The sequence below is a fragment of the Numida meleagris genome, chromosome 7, assembly GCF_002078875.1.
Source record: "Numida meleagris isolate 19003 breed g44 Domestic line chromosome 7, NumMel1.0, whole genome shotgun sequence".
In the NCBI taxonomy this organism is placed as follows: Eukaryota; Metazoa; Chordata; class Aves; order Galliformes; family Numididae; genus Numida; species Numida meleagris.
In genome coordinates, this window is record NC_034415.1 from 16,521,172 (window position 1) to 16,548,198 (window position 27,027).

Below are 27,027 nucleotides of genomic sequence, written 5' to 3' on the forward strand. Positions count from 1 at the left end.
TAAGTCAGAAGCATTTATTAGTTAGTTTCAAAATTTATAAGCTAATATTTACATAAAAGACAGAAGTTGTCAAATGATACATAATAAGGATAGATTCTGCAGTGTTACCAGAATTTTAAGGAAGTTGAGCTAATGTGAACAATGTGCAAACTAATACAGTTAATTACAAGCTAATATTTCTAGGAAAGAAATATGTAGATCAGTTATCTGATGGAGGACTGCGATATGAAAAGTAGCAATATAGACAACCATTTAGGTGCACACAGAAATGCAGTCCTCGGGTGTACAAATGTGGGGAGCACACTGTATGTACTACGTAAGGATTCTGTTGGTGGAGCAGTATGTCTTGGTCTGATATCTGTGCAAAAGCTGGCAAACAGGAAGTGGTTTGATGGTTGACTTAGGATCTAGAAACTCCCCTTACTGAAGAGACTTTAAAACCCTTATCTCTTTAGCCCATCACTGAATCACACAAGAGCTAAAGAATGTGAAATTACCTCAGTAAGGACAATAATTGTCATCACGGTAATCTTCAGTTTAGCAGACAAACCTTTTAAAAGATGCAGTATTTGAAAGCTGAGATAAGAGACATTTCTGGATTAAAAGGCTTGTGAAGTATTGCTCATCACCTGAAATCTTTAAACTGAGAAGGTGTTTTTTTTTTTTCCAAAGGAAGTATTCTAGCTCCCCCAGAAATTATGGGGAAATCACTTGAGTTAGTTCTATCACCCACAGTGGGCAAAAGGTCAGGATGGAGAATCAGTGCTTCCTTCCGGACTATGATGCCATGAAAAACGTATAATGCCATGAAACATCAAAATGGAGCCAAAAACAAAAAACAAACAAAAAAAAAAAACCCACAAACCTTCAAAAAACTAGAATAATTTTAGAATATCTGTCATAATATTCAAATAGTGCTTGACTAGAGACTGCAGTGAAAGAGTTTTTAATGAAATCAGGCTAAAAGACATTCTTTGCTAGACTACAGTGTCATTTCTTCTTTTCCCCATTTTTATTGCTCAATTTTGGTGAATATTCACTAGAATGGTAGTATTGCTTTCATTTAAGGCTGCCCATCCCATCCCCTGTGATAAGATTCTGCTTCCTTTCTTTATTAGTTTATGAAATCTTTTAAGACTGATATTTCCATGCTGGGTTTTCACCTCAGGATAACTTTCTGGGAAGCATATTTCTATATCTGGTAGGAATTATAAAGAAAAGCAAAATGACTGAGTTTACTTACAACAGTTAGTAATGCAAGGAAAATTAGTTCTAAAACATTAAAAAGATTGGTGGAATATATATGACTAGATATCCCTCTCTTTTAAACTCTCAGTGACAGAACATTTTTTCTTATGTGTTGGTAAAATATAAACATGGTTTTGGGCGTTTATAAGTGCTAATCACAAAATAACAAAGGTAATGAACATTGTTAACTAGCAACATGTAATAATCTCAGTGTCAGATAAACTCTTTTTTTCCAGTATGCATATGTAGCTCTTATTAATGAAACTCAAGCTGCACATAATTACTGGCAACATAAAATCACTGGCATTAACCACCCACTTACAGAGCCACACCTCACCCTCCAGGAAATCCAGAGAGCTTCCCAAGAATGCCCCTAGTCCTGGCCCAGATTTCAGCCTGTTTTATAACATTTTACAGCAGAAGCTTGTCAGATCTAATCCTGACTGATGCACAAGATATGATTGAACAAAGAAAAGAAAGTCATCCTGAAATCTGGTTTTAAGTTATACTTCTTATTACAGTTGTTCCTTTACTTGGTGTATGTGGTTCAGCAAATTTGTTGCTCTATCCAGCACTCATAGACTGATGCCAAGGTTTGTGGATATTCAGGTCAGAGATGGAGGACAGAATAAAAAAACACCATTTCAGTCAAAGCTACAAAGTACAAGATGACAAAGATGCATTAGCTAAGACAATGTTTTCATTTGCCTATATTTCCAATTTGATTGTATTTTCCTCCTGTTTGGTGCAGCTGAATGGCTTTACTTTTACCTCCTAGGGTTGTGTGCAATTATTAATGAAGAGAAAATACAACATGGTTCCCTTTGATAGGGGAAGGCTTAATGGTTGAGTCCTATTCATTTATTTCACCAGCAGAATAACATTAGTTTTAAATGCACCTGAAATGTAATTACAACATTCAGTCTGATACCAGGATTGTATCCATCAGCTGGCAAAGCTTCTAGGCATGGCCTCTGCAATTCAAATTCAAATGTAAGTGCACATTGCTAGTGCCAATATAGGACTTAGAAGCCCCATCCTATCCTGTTTTCTTTTCCACATATATTTCATGAATAACCTCTGAGAAGCCCCTTTCTGGTTTATTCTTCTAGAAAAAATAGTGTGAAAGCTTTTTTTTCTTTTCTTTTCTTTATAGAGATAAATTAGACTAAGTCTAGAAAGAACAAGGGCGCAGCAAATCTTACATGGAGTGCTCTCTTGGGAAGCAGCCAGAGAAAAGGAGCTGGAGACTGTAATGGTCCACAACAGCTACTTCTTTGGTACAGTGACTAAAACAGAGAATCTAACTCTTGATTGCCCAAGCAAGAAAATATTGAGAAACAGTAGGGAGGTTTATATATATCCTCTGTATCTGTCACTGATGAAAAATGTACATGGGTTCTGTGTTCTAAAGTCAAAAAGAGCAATGAAAAATCAGAAAGGTTTTATAGAATAGACATGAAACATGATTAAAGGATTAGGATACTCTCCTAATGTGGGGTTCAAAGACTTCTGTCCATTTAGTTTATCAAAGAGAAAGTTAACGAGGGCTCTTTACATGCCTCTAAAAATACATGGCTTCAATCTAGCAGACAAAAATCCAAGAGCTGCAGTCTTAACTTATAGTTTACCATAACTGACCGTTGAGATGGTAACCCAGCATTATCATAGCTTTTAGGTTAATTTTTATATCAAGATGTGATTTTTTCCCCTTAAAATAATGCAATCTAGTCCAAAAAGGAGCTAATTTGGGACAATTTGCTCTCTGTTATACAAGAAGTCAGACTAGAAGATCACAGAGATCATTTCAGACTTTTTAATCTAATATAATTAAATAGTTTAAATTTAGTTTAATTTGTTCTTTTGATTGTTAATAAATAATATTTTTAATTTTTATGTCTGACTGCAGCCTCACCTAATCTCAATTATTTCTTACTGTATGTGGGTGGTGGGACATTTTCATCCTACCAGCACCTCCACCTTCATCCCTAAAGCTTGTATCATTACCTTGTTACACAACCTGCAGGGCTGATACTGTTAATATGATGCCAACCACAGTCATTGAAAAGTGGAGTGGTGATGGAGGACCCAACACAGCTGCTTGAAGACCAAGTTCTCTTACACTTTTTAAAAACTTAACTAGAATATAGTGCTCAGATGAACGTAATCTCAGATCTCTGTTGAGGGTTTTTAGCACATCATTCTCCTGGATTATTTTACAATGAAATATATAATTTTCCAGACTGCATATATAAAAATCCAGGCTGACACTGATAGTTACAATTTTGTTCTTACTTGTTCATTCACCTGTGTTTTTGCTTGGTAGGCCCGGGAACAGATTGCCATCCTGACAAGGATGAACGTCACCACACTCCCTGGCCATGCTGTTGTTTCTCTGTGTACCTGTCCAGCTTTGAATGCAGATAAGCTTTTCCTTTACAACACCTTTTGAGGAAACAGTCCATCTTGTTTGGGGAGTAATTATTTGCTTTTCTTTAGGCTCAGGGTCTTTCATTCCATTATGCCTGATGGCAGAGATGAAACAAAATAATGCTGTTGTTTCAGGTAAGATGTCAGTCTGGTGCCCTCACCCCTAGGCTGTTTCCTTAGGTATGATTCTGCCTTAGGAAGAGGCAGGCACTCCACCACTCTGTGCTGTCCTCTTCATGTTTGTATGCATGAGTTGTTCCCATTTGTCTTGTTTCAAAAGACAAGCTGCAGCAGACAATCCTCTTTACCTTTTTAGTTATCCCACATTTTGCTGCCTCATAATTCACTGCTGGCTTCCCGAACCACCTGGACTTTAAATACTTCTTACTCTTCCAAGAATTGTTAACAGTTGTGACCTAAAATATCAGTGCTACTGAACGTCCCAGTGTGTTCTCAAACCAAGATTCCACCTACCAGGATTTTGAAAAGATACTGTGTTATAGTACTATCTATCAGGCAACTGCCTAGCTGAAACCAAACTATGTACTCAGAGTGAAAAGCATTTCAGTGAGTTTTAAGAAAAGCTTTGCTGCTTGGTAAAGCCTTTGCATAAAGCCAGGGTAATTCTAGACCAAATGCAAGAACTGTAATGCTTCAGGGAGCTAAACATGTCAAACTCCAGGATGTAGTTAGTTTCTGGGAAGGAGCTGGCTAATGGGCAATAAGTAGGAACAGAAGACTACACATTTAATAAAAAGAATTAAAAACCAGCAAAACGCTCCTACCCATTATCCAAGAATGCTGAAGATCTTGTACACTAAATGAAGGACTGTCCAGCAGGTGATTAAAGACAGTTGTATAAGAAAGCTACACAAAGGCCATATCAAAGCTGCACAGACAATTGTCATTCCTATCTTTCTTCACTTTTAAGTGGATTTCTTTACAGTATTAGAGCTCTTCAGTTGTACCTTTCTTTTTATAAAAGGCATGTTCATATATCCATACAAATGACTTTCCAAAGTGCTCCTCAGTATTAAGCCATCTGGGACATGATGCTGCGGGTGTTTGAAGTAAAAGAAATCCTAAAGTCTGTTCTGATACATGTGCTTTCCTTTCAGTCCAAGTGTTTTGTGTTTTTTTTCTTATAAGCCTGCAGAAGAAAAAACATAGAATTGAAGTTAAGAGAGAAAAATGGATGTCTAAAACATGCAACAAAATTAAATGACTGAGCTGGTCAGAAAGCCAATCATTTGGCAGAGTCTGGGGCATCCGCAGAGACAACTTTCTCCTGGGGAAATCTGAAATAGAAAATTCAAAACGCTGAGTTACACAGCTGTATCAATAATGAAAGAGGTATCACTTTTTCTTTCTTTAAAAAGGAAAACATACGTTCCAGTTGAGAGTATACGCAAAAAGTTTCTAAGTGTGAAATATATTACAGACTTATACCTTTATTTTTACCTTGAACACATCAGATCCAGTTTTCAAGGCTGTTGAGCATTTGGCAAATACATCATTTTCAATTGTAATTATGAAGGATCAATTTTAGAAAAGCTGACTTTAATTTTTGAAGCCCAATTCATAGAAGGTACTGAAAACCAGGACTCACCCTTCTGATAGTCTTCTATCAGTTCCCTGTGAGGGAGTGATGATGGCAACATAAGTGCTTTGCTAGAGAGCTTTTGAGAACTGGTCTCTCAAGCTTAGAAAATCTGTGTGAAGAAAGCAATGGTTATCATTCAAATTTGATGGCAGACTAATTATTACTTCAAACAAACAGCATCAACAGGATTTTTTTTTTAAATATCTTTGGTACACAGTAGTAGCCACACCTGTATCCTCTTAGAAGAAACACATTTCTCTTCTGCTCAAGGCCTTGCACAAGTACATGCAGAATTTGTGCAGTGCTTTTGTAAATTTGTCAAGAGTTTAACTCTCCCAGTTTTTTACTCGGCTGATGTTATTGTCACACTTCATCCAATGCTACATTGAAATAACACTGGACTTGCTCCAAATGTTGTTAGCCCTAACACACGTGAAATTTCCCTGCATAGAGAAGAAACTGCACTTATATTATACTTGATAAGGGCCATGAAGCTGCTCAGTTTAACTTTGCCTTTACCACACTGGTTTAACTAATCTAATCAAGTTGTTTGTGCTCAGCAGTGTTATGTTGGTGAGTGCTACTCAATCCCACAAATTGCTGTGCTCATATGGTAGGAGAAGTCTGGGACCATGAAATAAAGATTACTTTCTTATCAGCAATACTGTGTTTCACCTTTATTGCACTATCTGTCTAGCTGACAGTTATTTTACTTGGACTATCAAAGTAATCCCACAAAACCTAATAGCACTACTACATGATTTTAAAAGCAGTTACACAACATGGTTCATTCCTCATTTCTTAGACTGATTTTATACAAGGTGACAGTTAAGAGTGAGGGCACTGGAAACCAATGGAATTTAGTATTAAAGAAATACTGCATTTTCTTGGGAAAAAAAAAAAAAAAAGAATTGAAACCATATGTTGTCTGTTCCTGAAGAATCTTTGGCAATGCTCTCAAAAAATCAAATAGAAATTGATATTTTGACATACAATATAGGACATCTTTTGAAATTTCCTTTAGTTTTCCAGTAGAGGCATGGGCTTCCTTAAGAAATTTAATATCTAGAAAATATGCATGAACTTGCACTATTTAGTCATATCTGTGACTCTCTTAAAGGTTCATAGACTTCTTTATCCCTAGGGACTGAAAATCAGTGCCATGTAGAACACAGACATCTTAGCACACAGTAAACATATTTCTTTTGAAGAGATTCTTGTGAAAATACTTGTAATCCTTTTCTTTATGTGACTTGCAATGGACTGGCAGCACAGATCCAATATGAAACATAATTTGATAAGTTGTTACAAAGAAGTCTTCTTCCTTAGGGTGCATACTCCCATGGAACATTTTTCTGAAACACCTGCTGGTCTGCAAAATTTGGTTATTTGGAAGGGACTATCTTATCAGTCATATTCTAGTGACCGATAGTCAAGGATAGTGGAGGACTTTTTCTTAAAGAGCTCAAACAGGACTACAGGGGCCATGTGTTTGTGGGGCAGATGAACTCACCCTTCAAGAGTGTAACAAGGTCCTGGTGTGTGCACTGTCACACAGTGAGTTGATGTGGTGCAATCCTGGGAGTGGAAAAAGGAGTTGTCCAAAGGGATGAGAGGGAGATGAATGCTGCTGCTAGCAGAAGAATGGCACCTCTGTTCTTTTAATGTCTACTTTGCTGTGTAGTGCCAGTAGCAAAACAGCAGCTGCAGAGATGCTTGCGATCACATAGCTCCTTCATCTGGGCTTTTCTGCATTGGCTTTTTGTAGCATTCAGCAGGCAGATAGTGCCCAGGATGAGTTCTTGGCCCTTGAAGAAGAGCTTGAATCTCCCTGGGGAAGATTACTACTGTCCACGCTGCTCATCTTCCCAAATGCAGGGCACTGAAAGTAAACCCATAATCAGCAAGAGGGTCAGTGTTCACCAAGAGGAGATGCATCTCTGCCTGGCTCCTGCCTGGCCCAGCCTCAGGGAGGGCTCTACCACAGACACTGCCCGTGCCTGTGGCCTCGATGACGTCCGTCCCAGCAGCCAGCGCCACACACAGGACTGTGGTCAAGCCTGGCTGTGAAACTCCTGCTGGGGACATTTCCACTGTGTTGGGGCCATCTTCTGGTTCGTGTCATAGACCATGGAAGGTTCAGATTTTATCCTCTGGTTTGTATGGGCGATTCCCATGTCTTTGAAAATCTGTTCCCACTGAAGATGAAGGCAAATTTCCACGGCCATTAATGGACGTAGGATGTGTCCTCATCTCTCTTCTTGCTTGTTTCCTTTGTTGCAGTAGAACTATTCCTTTATTAAAGCTTTTGCCTAGGGCAAAAAAAAAGCCACATTACTAAATAAATTATGAAATATTTGCATTTATGGAGCCAACCCCTTATGCCTAGCTCCTCCTCTGATACTATGAGGACACTTTTTATAGAGCTACAGCTTCTGCACTACCATTATTCCTCTGTGGAATCCAAGACTGAGAGGCTACCAAGCAGCAGGCCACCATGAGCCAGGTGACAGTAAGTAATGCTTGCTGGCTTTGACTCAGTGCAGGGCCAAGTACTGGTGGCTTGGTTAGTACTACAGAATAAAGTTGCATCAGGATGTAGGAAGAGAGGAAACCAAAGAATGTACAAAACTGGGGAATTTTCTAAACTTAGCTTTATTTTTTCTGTGAGAATAAAAGGCCAAAATTTGTAGACAAATCTGTAATAATAATACCAAGAGTGAAGTGATAAAGGCATCAGTTTGCTTATCACAGTTTATGTTCTTTTGTATTTGTATTTACTTTTTTTGCCTGCAGTTTTCTGAATACCATGAGAATGAATGAAGTTAGTTTTAGTGCCACCCTCCATAATGAAATGGTCTGCAGTTAATCTTGTAAATGTTCTGCATCTCTGTTTTCACCGCATTTTTATTGGTTTTAAATCTTAACTGTAGCTTCCTTTTTTAAAAAAAGAAAAAAGTAGCATGTTATTCAAATACATTGTTCAAACTGTTTAGGTTGGCTTGTAAATTTCTCCCTCCTACTTTTATACATGTAATGCTTTTGATTTTGCCTCACCCCACCTCTTGGAAGCTTGGTAACAAACAGGGAGCTGCTTCCTTTCCAGGTGATCGGATTTGTTTGGTTTTTAATACTTGGCTAAATCACTTCAGTTTGTGCTTCTCATTTTTTTTCTCTCTGCAGCACAGCCTGTGGAGGTTATACCTGTAAAACAGATAAATACTCAGTAGCTATCACAGTAAGTGAAACAGGTAGTTGACTAGATTTCTGCACCTCCACTGGTGTCTCCCACCCTAATGTTCCTTCTGCTCCTCTCTTGCTCATTCCTCTCTTGGCTCACCTTCTGTTGTCCTGTTCACTCTTCTGAGTTTTACTCTGAGTTCTCTTCATTCTAATTTCTCTGGTTCTCCACGTTTTTTGGCAGTAAAGAGGAGGGCAGGTTGCTGGGCAGTAGGGAACACAGCTACAGCAATTGTCTGTCTTTGCTGCGCAGCATTTCTTCTATGCTTTTTCCTCACAAAATGTCTCATGCAAAAGTGTCAGTTCTCTCATTATCCCCTTGAAAATCTTACTTTCATGCAACCCATTATTTAGAGTAGTTAGAAAGCAAGAGAAGAAAAGATGCAGATTTCATGTGCACAGTGCCCAGGATTTACAAGATCAGTATGAGCAATGGGGCAGCTGCCAGGGCAAGGAAGCAAATAGTTTCTGAAACATGCACTGAGCTCAGTGTTCTTAATCCTCAGCGTGAATAGGTGGGCAGTGGTGTTAAGCATAAACATACCAGTATGAGAATACATTTTTTAAATTGCACTGTAAGAAATATTGATTTTTGGCTGACAGAACCTTAGCCCAAAAAGGAAACCTGTAAAAATCCAGACACACAAAAAAAAGCCCTGGAGCTAAACACTGTCACATTTTGGAAAGTATAGGAACAACAGCAAAAACCCAGCACACTTGATGACATGGCTTTTAGCAAGCATTTGACAGGTTTCAGAAGGCGATAGAGAAAAGGTGCACTGCTGTAATGCAACATGATTATCTGAGGGCTTTAATGCATGTAAAAATAAATATACTGGTTAGTACATGATGATGCACAAGTGTGTAGCTGATTTGCATGCACAATTTCTATGATTAATAAATTATGCAATGCTAAGACAAGTGTACTACAGTGAACTGCTTGCAGCAACCACCAGCACTCCAGCAGGTCACACTGAACACTCTGCCCTTCTCTGGTAAAGCTTTCAATATTTAATTATTAGCTTGCAGCTCCCAGGCTGTGAAGTGGTGAAAGGAAGGAAAAGATGTTTCTTGCTTTTATCTGACTTGCAGGAGATGCAGAATGGCCACAAGTTACCTCCTGTAAAAATGCAAAATGAACTCAACACCAAAAAAATAAAATCAAGGGGATTTATTTGAATAAAAATGTAACATGGCTGCTTAAGAACCAGTGTACATATTTCAAACCCTAATGTTTTGTATTTAACAGCTTGAGTAAAATTAAATTATCAAATATGCATAGAATACTGCAACAAATCAGTTTAAAACAGTAGATAAGAATTAAAAAATTGTATTACAAACTACCTCCTGAGGCCAAGACCTGAAAGTGCTACAGCTGGTTTCAGGTATCATTCGCAGCAGCTTTTACTGCTGAAGAATTCTGAGAATATTCATCAGAGTAGGCTTTTAATCTGATATCTCTGATTGAATAGGAAAGTGTCAGATACAGTAAATCTGCTCAGGGTATCAGGCTATCTATCAAAGACTGATATTGTTACCCTAGCTTGAAATCTCAGCTCCCTGCCTTGCACAATGGAGAATTTATTCCCTGCTACAAGATGTTTCTCCATGCTTTGCCTAACACAAGTTCCTATTCCTTTACGTTCTCATTTTTAAATTTCTGTCTTTTTAAAATATCTCTTGTGTAATATGAGAGGTGCATCATATTCTTGCATCATGTTCTGAGCACAGTTAGGCTTTGGCTTGCATTGTGGTTCTAGCAGATCCTGCCAGCACATCTCTGCCTCCTGAACATTTTACCCAAGGCACAGGCAGCTTACATGTTTGGAAGCAATTACTGTGCTAAGTATCCAGTGATGTATCTTTCCCAGAAGCTGAAAATGAAGGCATAAAGGACATCTACACAATGATTTATGGGTGTTAATGTATGGGTGTAAGTTTCTCTGGAGATAATTATGTGACTATGCTAATAATGCAGAAGATGCTTTGATACATTAAAAAAAAATCTCACAATGTTCTTCTTTAGCATTTCAATACTGTCAGGAGGGCATATATTTGAACAGAAGAGAAGGACAAGTGACCCGTATGTCTTCTCAAAAGCAGCCCATTCTCTTCACACCACAGGCATGCCAAGAAGACTCTGTTTGACATAAGAACTAATGTTTAGAGGCATTTGCTGGAAACTTCCCATTTTGAGAGCAGAAAGCTGCAGACAGTGTGCTGCTGTTGCAGCACTGGAGTGAGCCAATGCAGAAGTGGGAGAGGCATGGATTACAGCTGGGAGAAGGGGTATTGCTGGCAGCTGGATGGGCAAAACATCCAAAGCTTTGCAGACTTTGGTACTTTTAAAAACAAGTCTAGCCCACTTTGAAGCTGACTTTGCTGTGTTTCAGAAATAGACCTGCAGACCTTTATGACAAGTCCAGTGCTAGGCTTCATTAGCATGCCTTGAAGAAGGGAAGGTTCCCAGCTAAGTCAGAGCAATTTCTCCCAAATGTTCCCTTCACTGGCTGGCAGGCAGCTGCTGTGGAACATCAGATCCTTTAGAAGACCCCCAGCATGCTGGTGGAAGGGATGGCTCCCACTGCTAGGCCTCAGGGTGTTTTCAGTCCCTGTGGAGACACCTGGAGCAATCCCATCATAAAGCTGCCCTGTGAAATGGCCTCTGGCTGGATGCCTCTGCCTGCTTTCCAGTGGAGTAATTGCCCAGCTGGGACAAAACTTCACACAGCTTAAGTTTTAACACCTTCCCAGTATTTTAGCTTTTGTTTTAGTAAGCCTGGCATCTAATCCTTTAGATGGCCTCTTCCATTTACACCTGTGTAAAATTGCACAGTGAGCCACTACCTGAGGGATCCCCAGCCACCAGTGTTGAAGGAGAATCCTGAGGGGCTGACAGGGAAATCATCAGGCTTGGTTTCCTGGAGTGACAGGGGGGCATGCGAGAGTGGTGGGTGGGGGAGGCCGAAGCAGGTATTGCGAGAGGCCACATTTGCATTTCCTGTCACTGGAGTGCTCGTGGGCATGCTGGAACAGGGCCTCATCTTGTCTAAATAATTACAAGGCCATTCCTACCCAACAGTGATACCTGCTGTTGCGTTTGTTGCAAACTCCCCTGCATCACAGCAAGGTTTAGTGGATTAATAATGTGAGCTTTTGGCTTCCCCTACTCCCTCGGCCAACAGTTTTCATGCATAATAAATGTTCTCATTTAGTCTAACCAGAACAGAGCCCAAGAGTCAGAATAGCCATACCTGTGTATCAAGGGAATCAGACAAGGGGATTCTAGAAGAAGAAGAGCTTTCTGCCTTCTCCATGCTGGATCCAACTCTTCTGTCCTTCAGCAGCCCCATTGTGGCTCACCAGGTCCTAGTGGGGGCTGTGCTGAGTGTTCCCCTCCATGGGCACTAGAGGGGTCAGCAAAAGGGAGCACTGGGCAGGTAGAGCTGTGGAGCATTTGACATTTTGGTAAGGAACAGCACATTTTAAATTAAACCCTTGTAAAAATATGCAAAAATAATTACCTCACACCAGTGATAGAGTGTGCTATGAGGGCATGTGAGATTGAGCTAGTGGATGTGGTCCTGATGACACACAGGTAGCCTGACAGATACAGGCCATTTGAAAATCCAGAAGTTCAGATTGCTGATCACAGGTCTGTTTTGGGAAAAAAAAGCATCTGCCCATGTTTCATAATGTGTGTAGTGGAAATACTGGGAGATATGTAAATATGGACATTATGCAACGAAAGGAAAACTACATTAAAACTGTTCACAGTCAGAAAAAGTAAGAACCAGAACAGCAGCCTTTTTATTGCTACACCATTGAAATGAGTGTGTGCCCAACCTGACTGTTTAGGCAGTGTAGGGTTTCTTTCCATCTTCCCACTGCTGATTATGCCTCTTTAGTAGCAGCTGACATGGAAGCAACCAATCTGGAGCACACTGGGAGAGGAATGCTGTGAACAGTCTTGCTCTATGATAGCTATCGATTGAGCAAATAATTAAGAATACCAATTAGCACTTACATTCCAGTTATAGGTTTGGGGATCGGGACTGTGACACACCACTATGTCAGCCTGGGGGTGGAGACTCCATGTTATTGAGCTCTGTGAGCCAAACACTGCGGCTGAGCATCTCCCATAGGAAATACATGTGTTGGAGCAGGTCCTGGTGCCCTTGATGCACCACGGAGCACCTCACCAGAGCTGTCACCAGTGAAGGGCTCCTTGTCGTTCCTGTACACTGAGGTCATGCGCACGCAGTGCTGTGGGCAAGATGTAAGAGTTCAGGCAGGTTAGGTCAGTGTCTGCCATGGAAAAGTAGACAAGACAAACAAATTTTATCTTGGCTTATCCAAGCAAAGCCCTACTGTCCCAGTGCTCAATGCTGTCTAACTAGCAATTTTCACTGCCACAGATAGTTATTACTTGACCACAGCTAGTAAAACAATGGAAAGTATGCATGTAAAATAATTTGACAAGCTTCAGAGGAAAAATATTATTTAACAAATTATTTGTAAAATTTTTGCTCATATGTAGAGATAAAGAACAAAGTCTATTTTGTGCAAAATATCTAAACTATTTACATTGTTTTCATTGAGCTATGAGAGCCAGGTTTACCTTCAATCCAGGTTGACTAAACATATAGTCCAGTTCTGCACAATTCTCCCCATTAACCAGGCCAGATACAGTAGTTTTATTTCTTCAAGAAGTATGCACAAATGTGATACGATATTAATTTATTTGGTACTTTGAACACTTTGTTGTTTGGTTGGTTTTTCAGGATGGAAAGGGAAGGAAATCTTGAGTAAATTCTTGTGGTCCTACGGTATTTCTTTATAGCTACTCAGCACTTGTATTGTCAGGGGGTATGGACTATGAACACAGCAAAACAGAAATATTAGCAGGGCAGGCAAACCTTCAAACAGGAGTTTATAGCAGTTCAGGAAAAAAAAATAGCAAGGTGAGATATATTCCTACAAATGTACCTAGGAACATATTAAAAATTGAGTCAAGAAATGTTATCATGAGTTTGCAAGTTAGCTTTGTCTTTATAGCAAATCTATGCAAACTTCAAATGCTAGGCCTGAGAATGGAGGTATCAAAAATTAACAGCCACATTAGCTGTAGTGTGAAAATGTAGATGAAATAACATCTTCCTTCAAATATTTTCTTCTTTTTTTTCCCCCTAATTTTCTCAATTTTTCCTTTGGCAGCTATAAAACCTTATAACCAATCACAAGTAGCTATATATGGAAGAGAGAGACCATAAAAATAACATCTTCTCTCTTAATTTATTTTATTCATTCATATTTTGGACGTGTTTATTGGCTTATATGATTGCTGCACATGAATAAAAGCACTAGAAACATTCCCAAGCTACTGGTTACAAATGATTCAAAGCTCATTTCTTATCTAAAAATTAATCATAAAAATGAAGCCTTCTTGTCCCCAGACTACTTGTCTTCCTGTCTGCATCCAATTACGCCTGGCTTTTAAGAAATTCAGCCCAGCCTCAACAGACACGATCTGATTTCAACAGAATCTGGAAAAGGGGGTGATTTTGAATCATTTTGGGGTACTTTTCTCCTGTCAACAGCCCATTCCAGACAGCCTAGGTAGCAAGGCAAGTTTTCATTCTTCCTAACATCCCCTGTCCAGCATTACTCACAGAGGTCCCCTGTGAACCACTGCTGGCAGCAGCATGCTTTGCCTCAGCATCTCGGTGCAGGGAGAAAAACAACCCATAAAATGACTGCTTTTATAGCTAATGAGGTGAAAGTCTAGCACATCTGGCAACTCACAGGGCCATTTTTTCAGAGAGAAAATATAGTTTAAGGGGGTTATTTCCTACACATTTTTTGTAATGAGGGGCTATGCTGTTTGGGAGGAATGGTCCATTTATATCCACGTGGAAGCATCATTGCAGCTTTCATAGTGGATCACCAAATGTCTGAAAGCATTGTAGATGTGTTTGTTCTGTGTACAGATGAACCCACCACTCCTCCAAGCTTGCTCAACAGCGCGGTTTAGGTCTCCAATGCAGGTCCACTGAACTTCATCCTTCATTGAAACAGACCATTTGGAATGATCCTGGATCGAATGGAAGGTAGAATTCAGTGGTGTCCCTATGAGATTTATGTTGTAGACGTAGTACTGGAGAGAGCAGTTTGAGGGAAGCTTTTGGCCAGAGTGCTGCCAGGATTCAGCCAACAAATCAGTCTTCAGTTCCTGAGCCACCCAGGCCACGTAGATATCTGTGGGATAGCAGAGGATGGGAAAATTCAGCCCTTCATTTTCCTTCATTTAAGAAGGGACCAAAAAGGACCACCTACACCGGGCTAATTTCACTCCAATGCCTGAAGTGAACCTGAAGAGATTTTGCCCCTAGCCTCCCCTTATTTTGACTTTTATTTCCTAAATTCATTCTTGTTTTCCCTTCTTTTCCTGGAAAACTTGTTATAAATAATCAACAGGAAATAAAGGAAAAGGAAAAAAAAAAAAAACTCAGTTCTTCATAACAAAAAATGATTCAAACCTCATTTTTGTTCTTTGTTGCTACAGTTGAATAACAGGATAGAAAATTTCTGGCAACTCCATTAATGTACATTCTAAGACATTTGAAAGACCAGATAGCTTTTCACTTTTTGGGGCCGACAGAATGACAGAAGACCATTCCCCGCCCTCTGCTACATTTATTTCTGAAGCTGAAGTTCTTTTCTTCCCCTCAAAGAAAACATTGTCAAAGGATATACTGAATGCCTACTACTTGCTTGAGCATGTGGTAGATAGCAGCACTTTCTCTTACCATCCACGAAAGAATTAGACTTTGCAAAGTGGAGAAAGGCTTCCCCATGTGCTGACTGCAGCTTGGAGAGGCGGCGTAGGGGGCCCAAGGGCAGCCTGGAACCCGCACAGAGCTTTTGCAGGTTTGGGAGATCAGCTTGGAAGGTATCAGGGAGGGAGCAGCTGTAGATTTCTGGATTCGAGCTCAGCATCTGTTGGTCTGGGAAAAAAACAAACAAAAAGAACCCACCAACAAAACAGAAACAAAAGCCTCTAAAGGACACAAAAAAATACACAAAGAAATGAACACATGCAAAATGAAAATGGGTTAAAGCAAAGTAATCAAGAGGGTAAAGTTCTATCTAGGAAAAGAAATCCAAATCCTTTCTCATCTTCACAGTTTATCTCCCAGAGGAGCTCAGTGTCAAAGCAGCTTGTTTTAGCAACCAAAAATGTGTTTAATTGCTTTGAGTTCTGACTGGCCCTGCAGCACATAGGCTGTCTGGGAGAGTATGGTCCACTGTTACCATGTACACCTCTCTGCTCTCAGCAGAACTACCAGCCTGTGTTTTCATTCCATGCCACATCCCTCCATGGTCATCTTCAAGCCTCTGAGTCGTCATATAGTGCACAAGTGGCACGTGTGAATTCAAGTCTGTATATACAGGAGTAGTTTCCAGTCAGTTATACTTGCCAAACCAAAGCCAAAGGGAAAAGCTGGCAAAGCACCTGGCTTGATTTTAGGGAGAATAGAGTTTGACTTTCAGAATCTGGACTGAATCTGCAGAGGAAATGTTCTTTGTACAGTGCTCTGTCCTTGCTGTGGATGTCATAAAGGAGAAGGGTACAAATAGCTCCACGAGTGATGAGTTCATGAAGACGAGTCCATCAGGAACTTTCCAGACTTTCCAGCTCAGGAAATCCCTAAACTACAGATTACCAGAAGCTGGGAGGATAGAGTGGGAAATTTTCTTGTCCCCTTTCCCTAAGCACAAGCAAAGATGCACCTCCAGGAGCAGGATCTTGGTTTTGACAGCTCCATAGTGTGGCCAGCTTGTTTGTTTAGAATCTTATGCATTTCTTTAATGAAATTTGGGGCTTGTAACTGAGCAAAGAGTGAAAAACAATGCGAAATGTATTAAGGAACATATAGGTGTGTTGTCTTACCATGCCTTTTGATAGTCCCTATTCAGGACGTCCAGTGTCAGGTACTTCTAAATCTTACCGATAGAAATTTCATTTTTCTTATTTGTAGGGTTTTTTTTTTTTTTTTTTTATGTGGCAAAAAGTACCTGTAGAAATTCTGGGGAATATTTTTTCCACAGTTTGTATTTCTGACATGTCAAGGCCACCATTCCTGCTCAAGCAGTGATTGCTTTGCATTTGCAGAACTGCAGACTATGGCAGTTGAATAAGCTATTATTCCTGTTAAAAACAATGACCCATCCTCCTTCATATTTCTAAAGTATTTGTCATGTATGGGCTGACTTTGCCCTCAATATGCACTTGTGACTATTATTATCCCAATAGTCCCCATGGGAGATGGAGAAAGAGTGGAAGAGTGAATTTCCCACATTCCCACAGGACTGAAATAGAACTGAAAGCCAAGCATGCTGTTTCCAGGCCCCACTTGGTTTCCATATTTGATAATGGAGGACAAAAGAAAGCAATTTTGGAGGCACAGCCTCAAGGAAAGGAGTCAGAGAGGTGCAGCGGTACAAAGATGTTCTTAGGGAGGTTTCCTTACCTATTTCTATGAACTGGTCGTATGCGAAGGTTATGCAGATGGCCGTCTGTCCGTAGGACTCCCCACTGGCTGGGTACCCATAGCCATCCTCAGGGAAGGGGGGGAACAGGGGCACGCTGTGGATCACCCAGAAGCCTTGTGATTTGTCCAAGAGCAGAAATCCTATCAAAGGAAAGTTATGCCAAATGAATGATGGCAAAGCCCTGAGACATCAGTGATGCCCTGCTTTGGAGTTGCTGCTGCAGACACCATGCTTTAGTGCGTTAATGTCTACAGTAAAACCGGCTCCAGAGTATATTCATGGGCTATGGAAAACACTGATATTGTGCTAAAAGTGCATTAATTCTCTGCTGTGTAGCCTAACTTGAACTGTCACCTCTGCGCTTTCAGAAGAAAATTTGTAAAACTTTTTCTTTCTCTGCTCAAATATAATCTCTGAAAAATCTGACAGTTAAATGTCTGTGACTCTCCCCTCACTGCCCCCTCCCCTTCCCTTCATTTCATCACTGCGCTCAGGGCAGGCCACCAGCACAGCAGGTAGGCAGGGGCCCAGGAAGCAGCCCCCAGCTCTGCAGCCGGAAACAGCCCTGCCAAGGTTCTCCATCCCATTGCCAGGCTGGGCAAGCCCCATCTGCTTCCTTGAGGGACCACCAGGGCTGCTGTCGCAATACTGTCACTGCTCATTTCAGTGCTTCTATAATCCTGCCGTAGAGACGGAGAGCTGGGAGAGTTTAGTGGCTAACTCTGTCTCACAGAGTGCCTTTCCCTTTGCACTGGGTGCTGCTGTCACACAGCCAGCTCAGGACGACTTGTCTGTACTCGCTGAAGCAGATACATGAGTTTCTACTCTTGAAAACAAAGGGTCCCTAATCCCTAAGAGTTCTTCAACACAGCGCAGGCATGGCAGAACCAGAATGCAAGCAACTGCGTCTATCACTGCACTGCAAACCACTCATCATGCAAATTGTTCTCTAGTTTTGCTTTAGGCAGGATTTTTAGATATGCAGGTTGACAAACAAATAGATGTTATCCACAACTTTAAGAATGCAGAAACTGCAGCTGGGGACTCTCCCTGTACCTTTGGTGTGTCCTCTTTTCCAGTTGATGGAGCCTGAACGAGGGACCTCATCATTATAGATCGCATATGCAGTGTTGTTCCCCTGCAAGGAAACACACATTTCTGAAACACGACATTCAGTAAGAGGAAGGCCTTGAAGCAAACAACTTTTGCTAAGAGACTTCAGCAGATCTCTGCACGCATCATGAGACTTTTCCCTCCCCCATGTTAACTACCACCATCTCCACAGAGCTTACACTAAAAAAAACCTTGAAGACTCAGCGTTAGGATCCTGGTTAATATCAAGTGGAAGTTCTCTCAGTCATTGAGAGTCCTCAAGACTCAACAGTCCTCGAGGCTCAATATGCTCACTAGGACAATTTCCATGGGTTGTGCTTGGCAACCACTTCCCAGGACTTCCCACACTCCACTCCACATTTTTGTGTGTCTTTTCTCATTTAGCAACAAGGTCCTGTGAAAATGTCTGCTCAGGAAAAGAAGCCATGACAAGTGTTCTTATGAAGGACAAAAAATTTATATTTTTTGCAAAAAACTTACATACAGCCACACCTTATTTCCCCTGACTAAAGAACTTCAAAGGCACTGGGAGACGTTTCCCTGATGTGCAGTTTGCAAATGCTAGCAGGGCAGGCAGATGGCATCAGCGTAGCTCAGTGCTCTGAGCTTGTAAAGATTGTTTGTATTACAGCTACAGTGCGATATGGAATAGGAGAGTCAAGTGGTTTGGCAATATTTAACCAAATTTTTTTTTACATATAAATTTAATGACACCCTACCACTAACCCACAGCAGACGTGCAGAGACACACCCAGACTCCTAAGAATGGGAACAATGTGTCGTTGCTAAAAAATAACCATCTTGTGGTATTTTATAATCACACTAATATAAAGGAGGTTTCTGACTAGAAAAAAAAATCATTATTGGTGAAGCAGTCACAAGGCAACAGCAAAACCCAAATGTGATCTAAGGTGGAGCTTGAAACACACGCAGCAGGGTTGGCTAAGGAGTGTGGTCTGTGGTAGTCACCACCGGGCCAGGCTGAGCTGACAGCTGGCTCTGTGCTTCAGCCACCCCTCAACAGAAATCGCAGAAACAAAGCCACGGGGACTGTGCACCAATATTCATTTATTTGATGGACAATACTTCAAGTGTGTGAAAGGCTCAACTAGAAATTTCTAGGGTAACTTCTAATTCTAATTTTGGATATAAGGAAAATATTTATTTTAAAATTCTTTACAATGAGGCTGGAAGCATCGGAGCAGGTTGCCCAGAGAGGTAGTGGACGCCCCATTCCTGGAGACGTTCAAGGTCAGGGTGGACAGGGCTCTGAGCACCTGATCAAGCTGTAGGTGTCCCTTTGCAGCACAGGCAAGTTGGGCTAGCTGACATTTAGGGGTCCCTTCCAACTCAAATGATTCTATGATTCCAACTGTAGCCAGAACTGCAAATGATCTGCCAAGCCGCCAGTATGCTCGCCTTGATGCATATTAGCAGATCTAGTCAGTCAGGTCCAGCCATAGCCCTGCATGCTTATTTTGGCTGGTTTCATTAATTTGCAAGTAGTGTCAAGTAGACATGCTAGCAACACAGCAATTAAACCTCACTTGCCTTGGACTCGTATGCTTCGTAGAGCTGTCCCAGTGTTTGTCCCAGAGCGCCCTGCGTCATGTTGACAAGGTACCTGCCAGGCTGCCACTGCTGCGTCAGGCTGTCCATGTACATGTACTCCAGGCCCAGCCCTGTGCAATCTCCTTTGGTGTGCTTCGGCAGCTTGTACAGAGCAAACCTGCAACAGCGACAAGCAAATTTTGTTTTTACTTGCAAACCATTCTATCTGAATGCATAGGTCCATCTCTTCTCCCCCATGAGGATGTAAGGACCAGGCTGACCACAGGGATGCCTGTGCAGGGGCACCAGTGCCATCACTCTGAAACCAGCAGAACCATGTCCCTGCTGACACCTTCACTCTGCTTCTCTGAAGAGGCTAAGCCAGCACCAAACTGCGCTTGTTATGGCCACACTGCTGTTGGTACCCCAAAATAATTAGCCCTGGTTTGCCCCCACTGCACCCATGTCCCTCCTGTGGCTAAAATGTGAACGTGTGCCTTTTTGAGCAGAAGTCTGTCTTGCACGGTTATGGGGTTTTCACCCTCAGTATGAAGGCTGCTGAGAGGATGAGGCTGAATGTGCTCTTCCTGGCATTTCAGTAACTGAGCTGCCAGCTCAGCATCAGGGAAACCTGTGCAGGGATGGTCACTGTGGGAACGTCCTCTGGCGTCCCATGCAGCCACCAAATCCATGCTGCTCCTGGTTCTGTTAGACAGCAAAAGGCTGAGCCTGAACTCCAGCTCCCAAACTCATTCTGACATCTCTTGGTTAACGTGGATAACTCTTACCAACAATTTCTTATTCTATACAAATAAAATAAAATTTTGTATTTATATAATTACACTGTGTATTAAATCATAAAATTATATAATTCAGCATGAAACCGTGTTTAATTACAATCCTTCAATAGCAGACTCACAGTCTGCTGAGCTGTTCCAAATGGAATACTTACAAACAATTAGTAAGAAACACAAATCTCTTCAAAATTGCACAGTACTCGACATTGTTGGTAAATGGGTCTGTTCCTACTAGTGTCCCTGAAGTAAAAAAGGTTTTCCTAGTGCAAAAGTCCATGGGATTAATTGCAGTCTAATTAATTGAGCCACTTGCTTTGAGTGCTCTGCTTAAGTAATCTGTTATTTACGTCAATAGTAAGAACTGAGTGGCATTACTTTCAGTCCTATGGTACTTACCAATAATGCAGTCTGACTACGCTTAACACTTTGAGTATACTGGGAGGAGTACGTCCTGCCCAGATAAATTACAGTTGGTGAAAAAAAAAGGCAGCTCAGAAAGCAGGTAAAAGTACCAGAAGAGCATTTTGCTAGAGGAACATTTAGTCCATGGGGAGGGCACACATACAGGCTGAGGAGAAGCACACACCGTGCTGGTGATCCTGGTAATCCACCTGCATCCCCACTGACCGAGGGATGTTTCAGGAAAAGGCGAGGAAGGGATTTCCAGGGGAGGTCTGGTGAGAGCATTCCCTGCTGCAGCCATCCCTTCACTTGCAATGAGAGTTTGGAAAGAAGAGAAGAAGTAGTAGTTATACAAGTAGGAGCTGAGCCAAGAACTGCTGCCTGAAGCCTTTCCAAACTCCTCCAAAAAGTGCTGGAAGGTCGGTGTTCTCCCCATGTTTACAGCCCTGCAGCTGACATGCTTACCGGAGTGCCCACTCCCAGGGGAGCTGAGTGCTCAACCTTACAGCTGAGTGCCTCAGCAATTGCAGCTGGATAAAAGTCCTCACTGCTAACTGTGCACAGGAAGTTTCTTAAGAGTTTAAAGTGTGAGAGTGGACTGAAATTACTTTTCTGAGAATCAGGGAAAAGCAAAGTCATTAGCAGCAAAGAATCTGATTAGCACAGCCACAGTGTTTGCTTCTGTGTGAGCGCTGAGTTTCTAGAAGCAATCACATCTTTAATCTCTTTTTTTGCTTGTCCTATAAAAAACAGTGCACAGCCCTAGCTTGAATCCTTGGCTCTGTGTGCACAAAATGATTCCCACAGACTGCAGTGGACTTGGGCCAATAAAGTAGGGACCTTCACCCTCCTGAGGGCAGCAGGCCTGGGGTTGTGTGCTGCATGCAGGGGGTGGCGAGGTGAGCTCCCAGGTGGAACAGCACCTGGGGCCATTGCCAGCCCTACTGCTCATGGTAGGAACTGCAGGCAAGCGGGGGACACGGGTGGGAGCAGAGATTCATGGCACAGTTTGGGTTGGAAGGGACCTTACAGATCTAGTTGTACCCCAGCAAGGCACCTCCCAGTAACCCAGGCTGTCCAAAGTCCCGTCCCACCCAGCCTTGGGCATTTCTATGGAGGGATCAGAGTGGATAAGGGAAGTGATTCCTTCAGTCTAGCAGCAAAGGAAAGGTGTGTGAGTACTGGTAATGAACGATTACAGAACATTGCAGCAGGAAGCCACTGAAAAGCAGAGACTCATGTACAGCTCTCGCTAAGAGGAAACAAAAAAATGAAAAGCTCTGTTTGTTTGAAAGGGTGTCAACATCCTTTGATTAAGAGGAAGCTTTTCTCAGCAGTTTCAGTTCTGCTTCATAGCAACTGACTCCAGAATCAGGAAGAAGCAGACAATGTTTGTCAATAAACAAGCATGACCCATGCTGACAGGCAAGTTTCTCTTTCATTGGGTCACAGTACATTTGGAAGAAGTTTCCCCCTTTTCTCCCTCCTACTCCTGTCAGAAGGGACCAGGGCCTGCAGCAGGCCCCAACTCACTCTGCAAGGAATCATTGCGTTTTGAAGATAAATGAAATCTTTCTTATCACCGATTTCTTGGCTGGCTGCACCAACTCAGATTCTGATTCCCCAAAAATCTTTATCTGGAGGTGCGTTGGTAAGCGGGACAGGTCTGGGCCAGTCCCTCGGGAGCTTGATGTGAGCAGCATGCTGCCTGTGCCTGGGAGCCCCTGGTGAGCTGTGCGTGAGGGAGGTGGTACAGAGCAGCACCTCCTCCTCTATCGCTCATATCTGAACTAATTGCTGCTCTGTCACTCTTATTTTAAAGTGGTTGAGATTTGCCTTTGAGAGGCTTCAGTGCTATTTTTTTTTCTTTTTAAGAGCCCTTGTTTCACTTTCTAAACCTTGGTTGGCTGTTATGTGATTACACTTCATGTCTTTCATCTTCAAGGTACATTAATCCAATTAATCACTTAGTACCTGAGCGCGGGCTGGGTGCTGCCAGACGCCGCTTTCCCACACAGCCATGGCTGCCTGCGCTCCTCGTGCCTCTCCCAGCCCACTCGGGAGGTGGCTGGGCCTCAGCTCCCCTGCGTGGCCAGGGGCTGTCAGTGAGGTCACAGCAGGGTGCAGGCATTCCCCCGGCAGTGCCGCTGCAGGCAGTCGTGGTGCTGGCACTGTAACACAGGTGAGGCTGGCTTTGATCATCAGACACGAATGCTGTGTAAACCTGTCATTATTTTGCAGTTAGTCATAATGCAGCAGCGTGGTTGGTTCCGTGGAATGAAATCACCTTTCAGTAACTTATCCCAGGTTGTCTAAATGCAAAATTCAGCTACTCAGAGGCAAGCAGGATTAAACCAGTGATTGCTATGCTTTACTTCCCAGTGACCCACCTACTTTGCGCAGTGTAATTTTAGGCATTATTTCCTCATCCAGCATCCCTCCCATGCGTGGTGCTTACTTACCAGTCCACTGCCTCCCCATCTTCATTCCTGCAGGAAATCTCTGCTGCCCACAGGGCCGGGGAGAAGAACAGCAGCAGCAGAGTAGGGCTGCACCAGGCAGAGCTCGCAGTCATCTTGACGCGTGGCACAGTGAGTGTAGGGCAGGCTCTGAAAGCAGAAGTCGCCTGCATTTTCTCAGCCTGTAAGGCTGCTGGTGAACGCCCCCGGGATCGGCTGGAAGCTCGCCCGTGTCAATCCAGGCAGCAGAATGGCAACGTGACACTCGTCAATCTTTTCAAAAGTAGTCTGATATATATATATATATATATTAATTTTTACAACTACCTGAAAAACCTCAGTTTTCAGACAAGCAAACCAAAACCACTTTCTCCTCTCTACTTTTCCATGCAGCCTCTGCAATGAGCTCAGCCTTTGCACCATTCCTGGCTCGGTGTGGTGCCAAGCCCCCAGTTCAGCTCTGTTCCTCAATTTACCAGTGGGCACTGAGCCTACAGAGACTGACAGCAACAAAAGCCTGTGAGCCACCGCAACTTACTTCCTGTTGTTTAATAAGGTTTCTTAAGTCTCTTTTAAATATATTGTCATTTCTCTTAGGAGCAAACAAGTCTGAATTGAACAATTTTACATTTGTTTTCAGCTAGTTGTGGATAGAAAGTTTCCATTTACATTTCAAGTCTTGAAAATATTCTCTTCTCCTTCCTCATTACACTTGCACTGGAAGAAGTTAATATCAGGTACAGGACATGTCAGCCTCAGGGAAAGTCTACTGCAGTCACTGCTGGATGTTTTAGCAGAAAAGAAAACTCCACGACCCCCACAGTATTTTTTCCTCCTTCCCACTGCAGTGCCTCCAGCACGGCAGCAGCTGCGCAAGTTTGGTTGTATTTGACCAAAGCAGGATAAAAGTAGTTAGGGCTTAACGCAAACAAAAACAATGATCCCAGAAAGCCAGGATTTTGGACGTGTGAATCAAGAGCTGAATTTTGCTGCTCAGACTTGCTTCTGATTCCTTTCATGACCAATCAGGGCTGGAATCCACTTGCAGCAAAACACTTTCAACCAGCCCAGCCCAGCCCAGCCCTTCTTTCTCTGGGGAACTGCAACGTGCACAGATGGGGCAACAGAAAACAAAAATCATCAAGAACATGACAGCTGTTTTCATTCTTTGTTTGGGAGTTGTGCCTGCTCACAAAGCCACCTGCCTGCCCTGCACTGAAGCTTTGCTTCATTGCCCCCCCCAGCTCCACGTGTGATCTGCTAAACGATCTGCCCCCCAAGAAAAGTTTTAAATTCTGTAATAGCTGCTACTCATAAAGACGTCTTCCCAAGGCATTTTCCATTCCCATTAGGACTTCGAAATATTTTCATTATCAGAGGTAATCACAGAAATAAAACAATAAACGTTGCTTATGTTTCACTGCCTAGGTGTAACTAATGCCTCTGCTGAGTTCTATTACAACTATAGCATGCGTGTTTTCTCTTCAGATTAAGGATATAGAAGTCCTCAACTGTGAATATGGCAAGAACACGATCAAGTTCCTCCGCCTCCATAGAGAAGGGAAGAAGCACTTTGTTAAAGAAGTGGAAGTGTGCACACATCTCCGGCTGACTTCTGCTCATGAGTATCTGGATGGAAGCAACTCTTTTGTGATACCTACAGACACCATTAAGAATATTGTCCTGGTGTTGGCAAAAAAAAATGGGGTATCTTTTACTTTTTAGCTATCCTTGCTTTTCTTGTCTCTTCACTGGGAAGTGTTTGTTATGCAGCATTTTAAACAGAAGGACTCTAAGTAGCTTAGACTCCTCTTAGTTCTGTTAACTGTGCTCTTACCTCCCTCGGTTCCTCCTATTGTAAAGAAAATCTGCAGCTCAAGTTCTCCCCTCTTTTAATGAAATCCCACGTTTAGCCTGTGAAGCTGAACTAGAGTATCACTGTGATTGTTTCAGCATTACATCCTCAATGTGTAAGGCTTCTGAAGTAGTTGCTCTCAGCCTAGGGACTCCAGCTCCCAAACTGCAGAATGGGAGATTTTTGAGGTGGATCTGGAGGGTTAACTGCAGCATTTGCTGCAAGCTGATCAAACGAGTAGGCCTGCCATGTGAAGAGCCAGAATTGAAAGAAACCTGTATTTTTAACAACATTGATCCTCCCTAAATATTTACAGTTAGAACAATCTGCTCTCATATGTGAAGTAATTGCTTCATTCTAATAATATTCTTTGCTGCCTTAGATCTCAAGCATAGAACAATTTGCTATAGATATCTGCAAACACTTCATGACAACATTTTGCCAAGTGGCGTATGTCAAAACCTACGTTCAGGAAGTGCCATGGCAACGTCAATACCAGGTACCTGAAATACTAATGCATTCACTTGGCTCATGCTGGAGCCATTTGTCACTCTCTAAGCCTCTCTCTTCCTGTTAAGGTGATGCTTTCTGCATTTTAACTTACATGTCTGCTCTGGATTTTAGAATGGCGTTCCCCACATCCACTCATTCATATTTGTTCCTGATGGGATTCGCTTTTGCGAAGCTGAGCAGTGCCGGAATGGTGAGAAAAGACTTTGCAGCTTCCCCTGCTTCTCTGTAAATATTTCTGCTGATGACAGAAGGTGGCTTTAGAGACAGCAAAAGCTGTAGCAGGGCTTACAGCATAATAAAACCTCTCTGGAGGTCTAAACCAAGAAATACTTTTATGGTCTAATTGTGTAGTCCTTGACCTCTGAGAGACAGCTAAAGAACAGCTGAGCATTGGCCCCATATTCCTGCTGAAAGAAAAGAGAAAGCCCATGCAGGTTTCCAGTGCCTTTTTGGCACAATATTTTGTAATGTTCACAGTAATGTTGAGAACTACTACATTTTTGTCAGCCTTGACATCATTCATTTTATCTTCTGGAAAAAAATTAAAAAAGAAACCTGCATGTAAAAAAAAGAAGAAGATGAGTTTACATTTTCTTGAGAAGCTTCTGCTTCCAGTATACGGACCAAATCTAAATTTTTCATCATCATGACAATTCTGCATGCAATTTTGCAATTTCAGGTTTTACAGGGAAAAAAAAAAAGCCTTTACAAAGGCTTTCTGAAGAAACTGCCTTTCCTTCTTAGTCTTCCCCTCATGTAGCCCTTGAGCTGTTTCTTCAGGATTCCCTGCTTGGGTGAACAATAATCAGAGAGAAGATTTTCAAATCCCTTTTATTCTCCTTATAAGTGAGCCTTCTCTATCTTTAGCATCCTCCTATGCACCTAGCAGCCAGACACAGAAATTATTTCTCTGTTAACCCTGCATTTTAACACTTTACTCATGATTAAAAGAAAACTGGTGAGACTTAATAGAATGACAGGCTTTTTTTTCTTCCATTATTTCAACTGATTGGAGGCTCAGCATTTTTTTAAACCTGAAAACATCAGAAGTAACTTAATCAGAGAATTGCAGGCATTGCAAGGGACCTCTAGAGATCATCGATTCCAACCCACAGGGGAGTTGCCGTCAGACAACTGAAAAAACAGCACAAGCACAAAAGCTTCTGAAAGCACAGGGCCATTTGGCTCTTTAAAAACTCTGTCTAGGTGTTATAGTTCCAGGTAGACAGCTAGATAGCCAGCCAGCCAGCCTTTCATTAA

At 42.0% G+C, this 27,027-nt stretch overlaps 2 protein-coding genes across 11 annotated transcripts in view; one reads left to right on the forward strand and one right to left on the reverse strand.

Annotated features, from left to right (window-relative positions):
• Positions 1-23,602, reverse strand: DNASE2B (deoxyribonuclease 2 beta). 10 transcript variants are annotated; one of them, XM_021404252.1, is made up of 11 exons: positions 23,403-23,602; positions 19,742-19,919; positions 18,134-18,215; positions 17,056-17,217; positions 15,331-15,528; positions 13,143-14,779; positions 12,549-12,787; positions 11,776-11,967; positions 8,344-8,485; positions 6,795-7,593; positions 1-5,390 (listed from the first exon to the last, which is right to left on the reverse strand). In XM_021404252.1, exons 1-6 carry the CDS (start codon positions 23,570-23,572, stop codon positions 14,424-14,426), a joined length of 1,146 nt encoding a protein of 381 aa, XP_021259927.1. In that variant the 5' UTR covers positions 23,573-23,602; the 3' UTR covers positions 1-5,390; positions 6,795-7,593; positions 8,344-8,485; positions 11,776-11,967; positions 12,549-12,787; positions 13,143-14,423. The 10 variants fall into 10 exon arrangements, with proteins under 10 accessions (XP_021259927.1, XP_021259926.1, XP_021259924.1 ...); XM_021404251.1 differs by having other exon boundaries at positions 11,776-12,465; XM_021404249.1 differs by having other exon boundaries at positions 12,046-12,787.
• LOC110402305 (uricase-like) overlaps positions 22,919-27,027 on the forward strand; it is an 8,345-nt gene continuing 4,236 nt past the window's right edge. The window contains exons 1-4 of the mRNA XM_021404254.1: positions 22,919-23,122; positions 24,888-25,106; positions 25,637-25,753; positions 25,879-25,957. Coding sequence (XP_021259929.1) covers positions 22,961-23,122; positions 24,888-25,106; positions 25,637-25,753; positions 25,879-25,957 — 577 coding nt within the window. The 5' untranslated portion in view covers positions 22,919-22,960. The remainder of the gene's footprint in view (positions 23,123-24,887; positions 25,107-25,636; positions 25,754-25,878; positions 25,958-27,027) is intronic.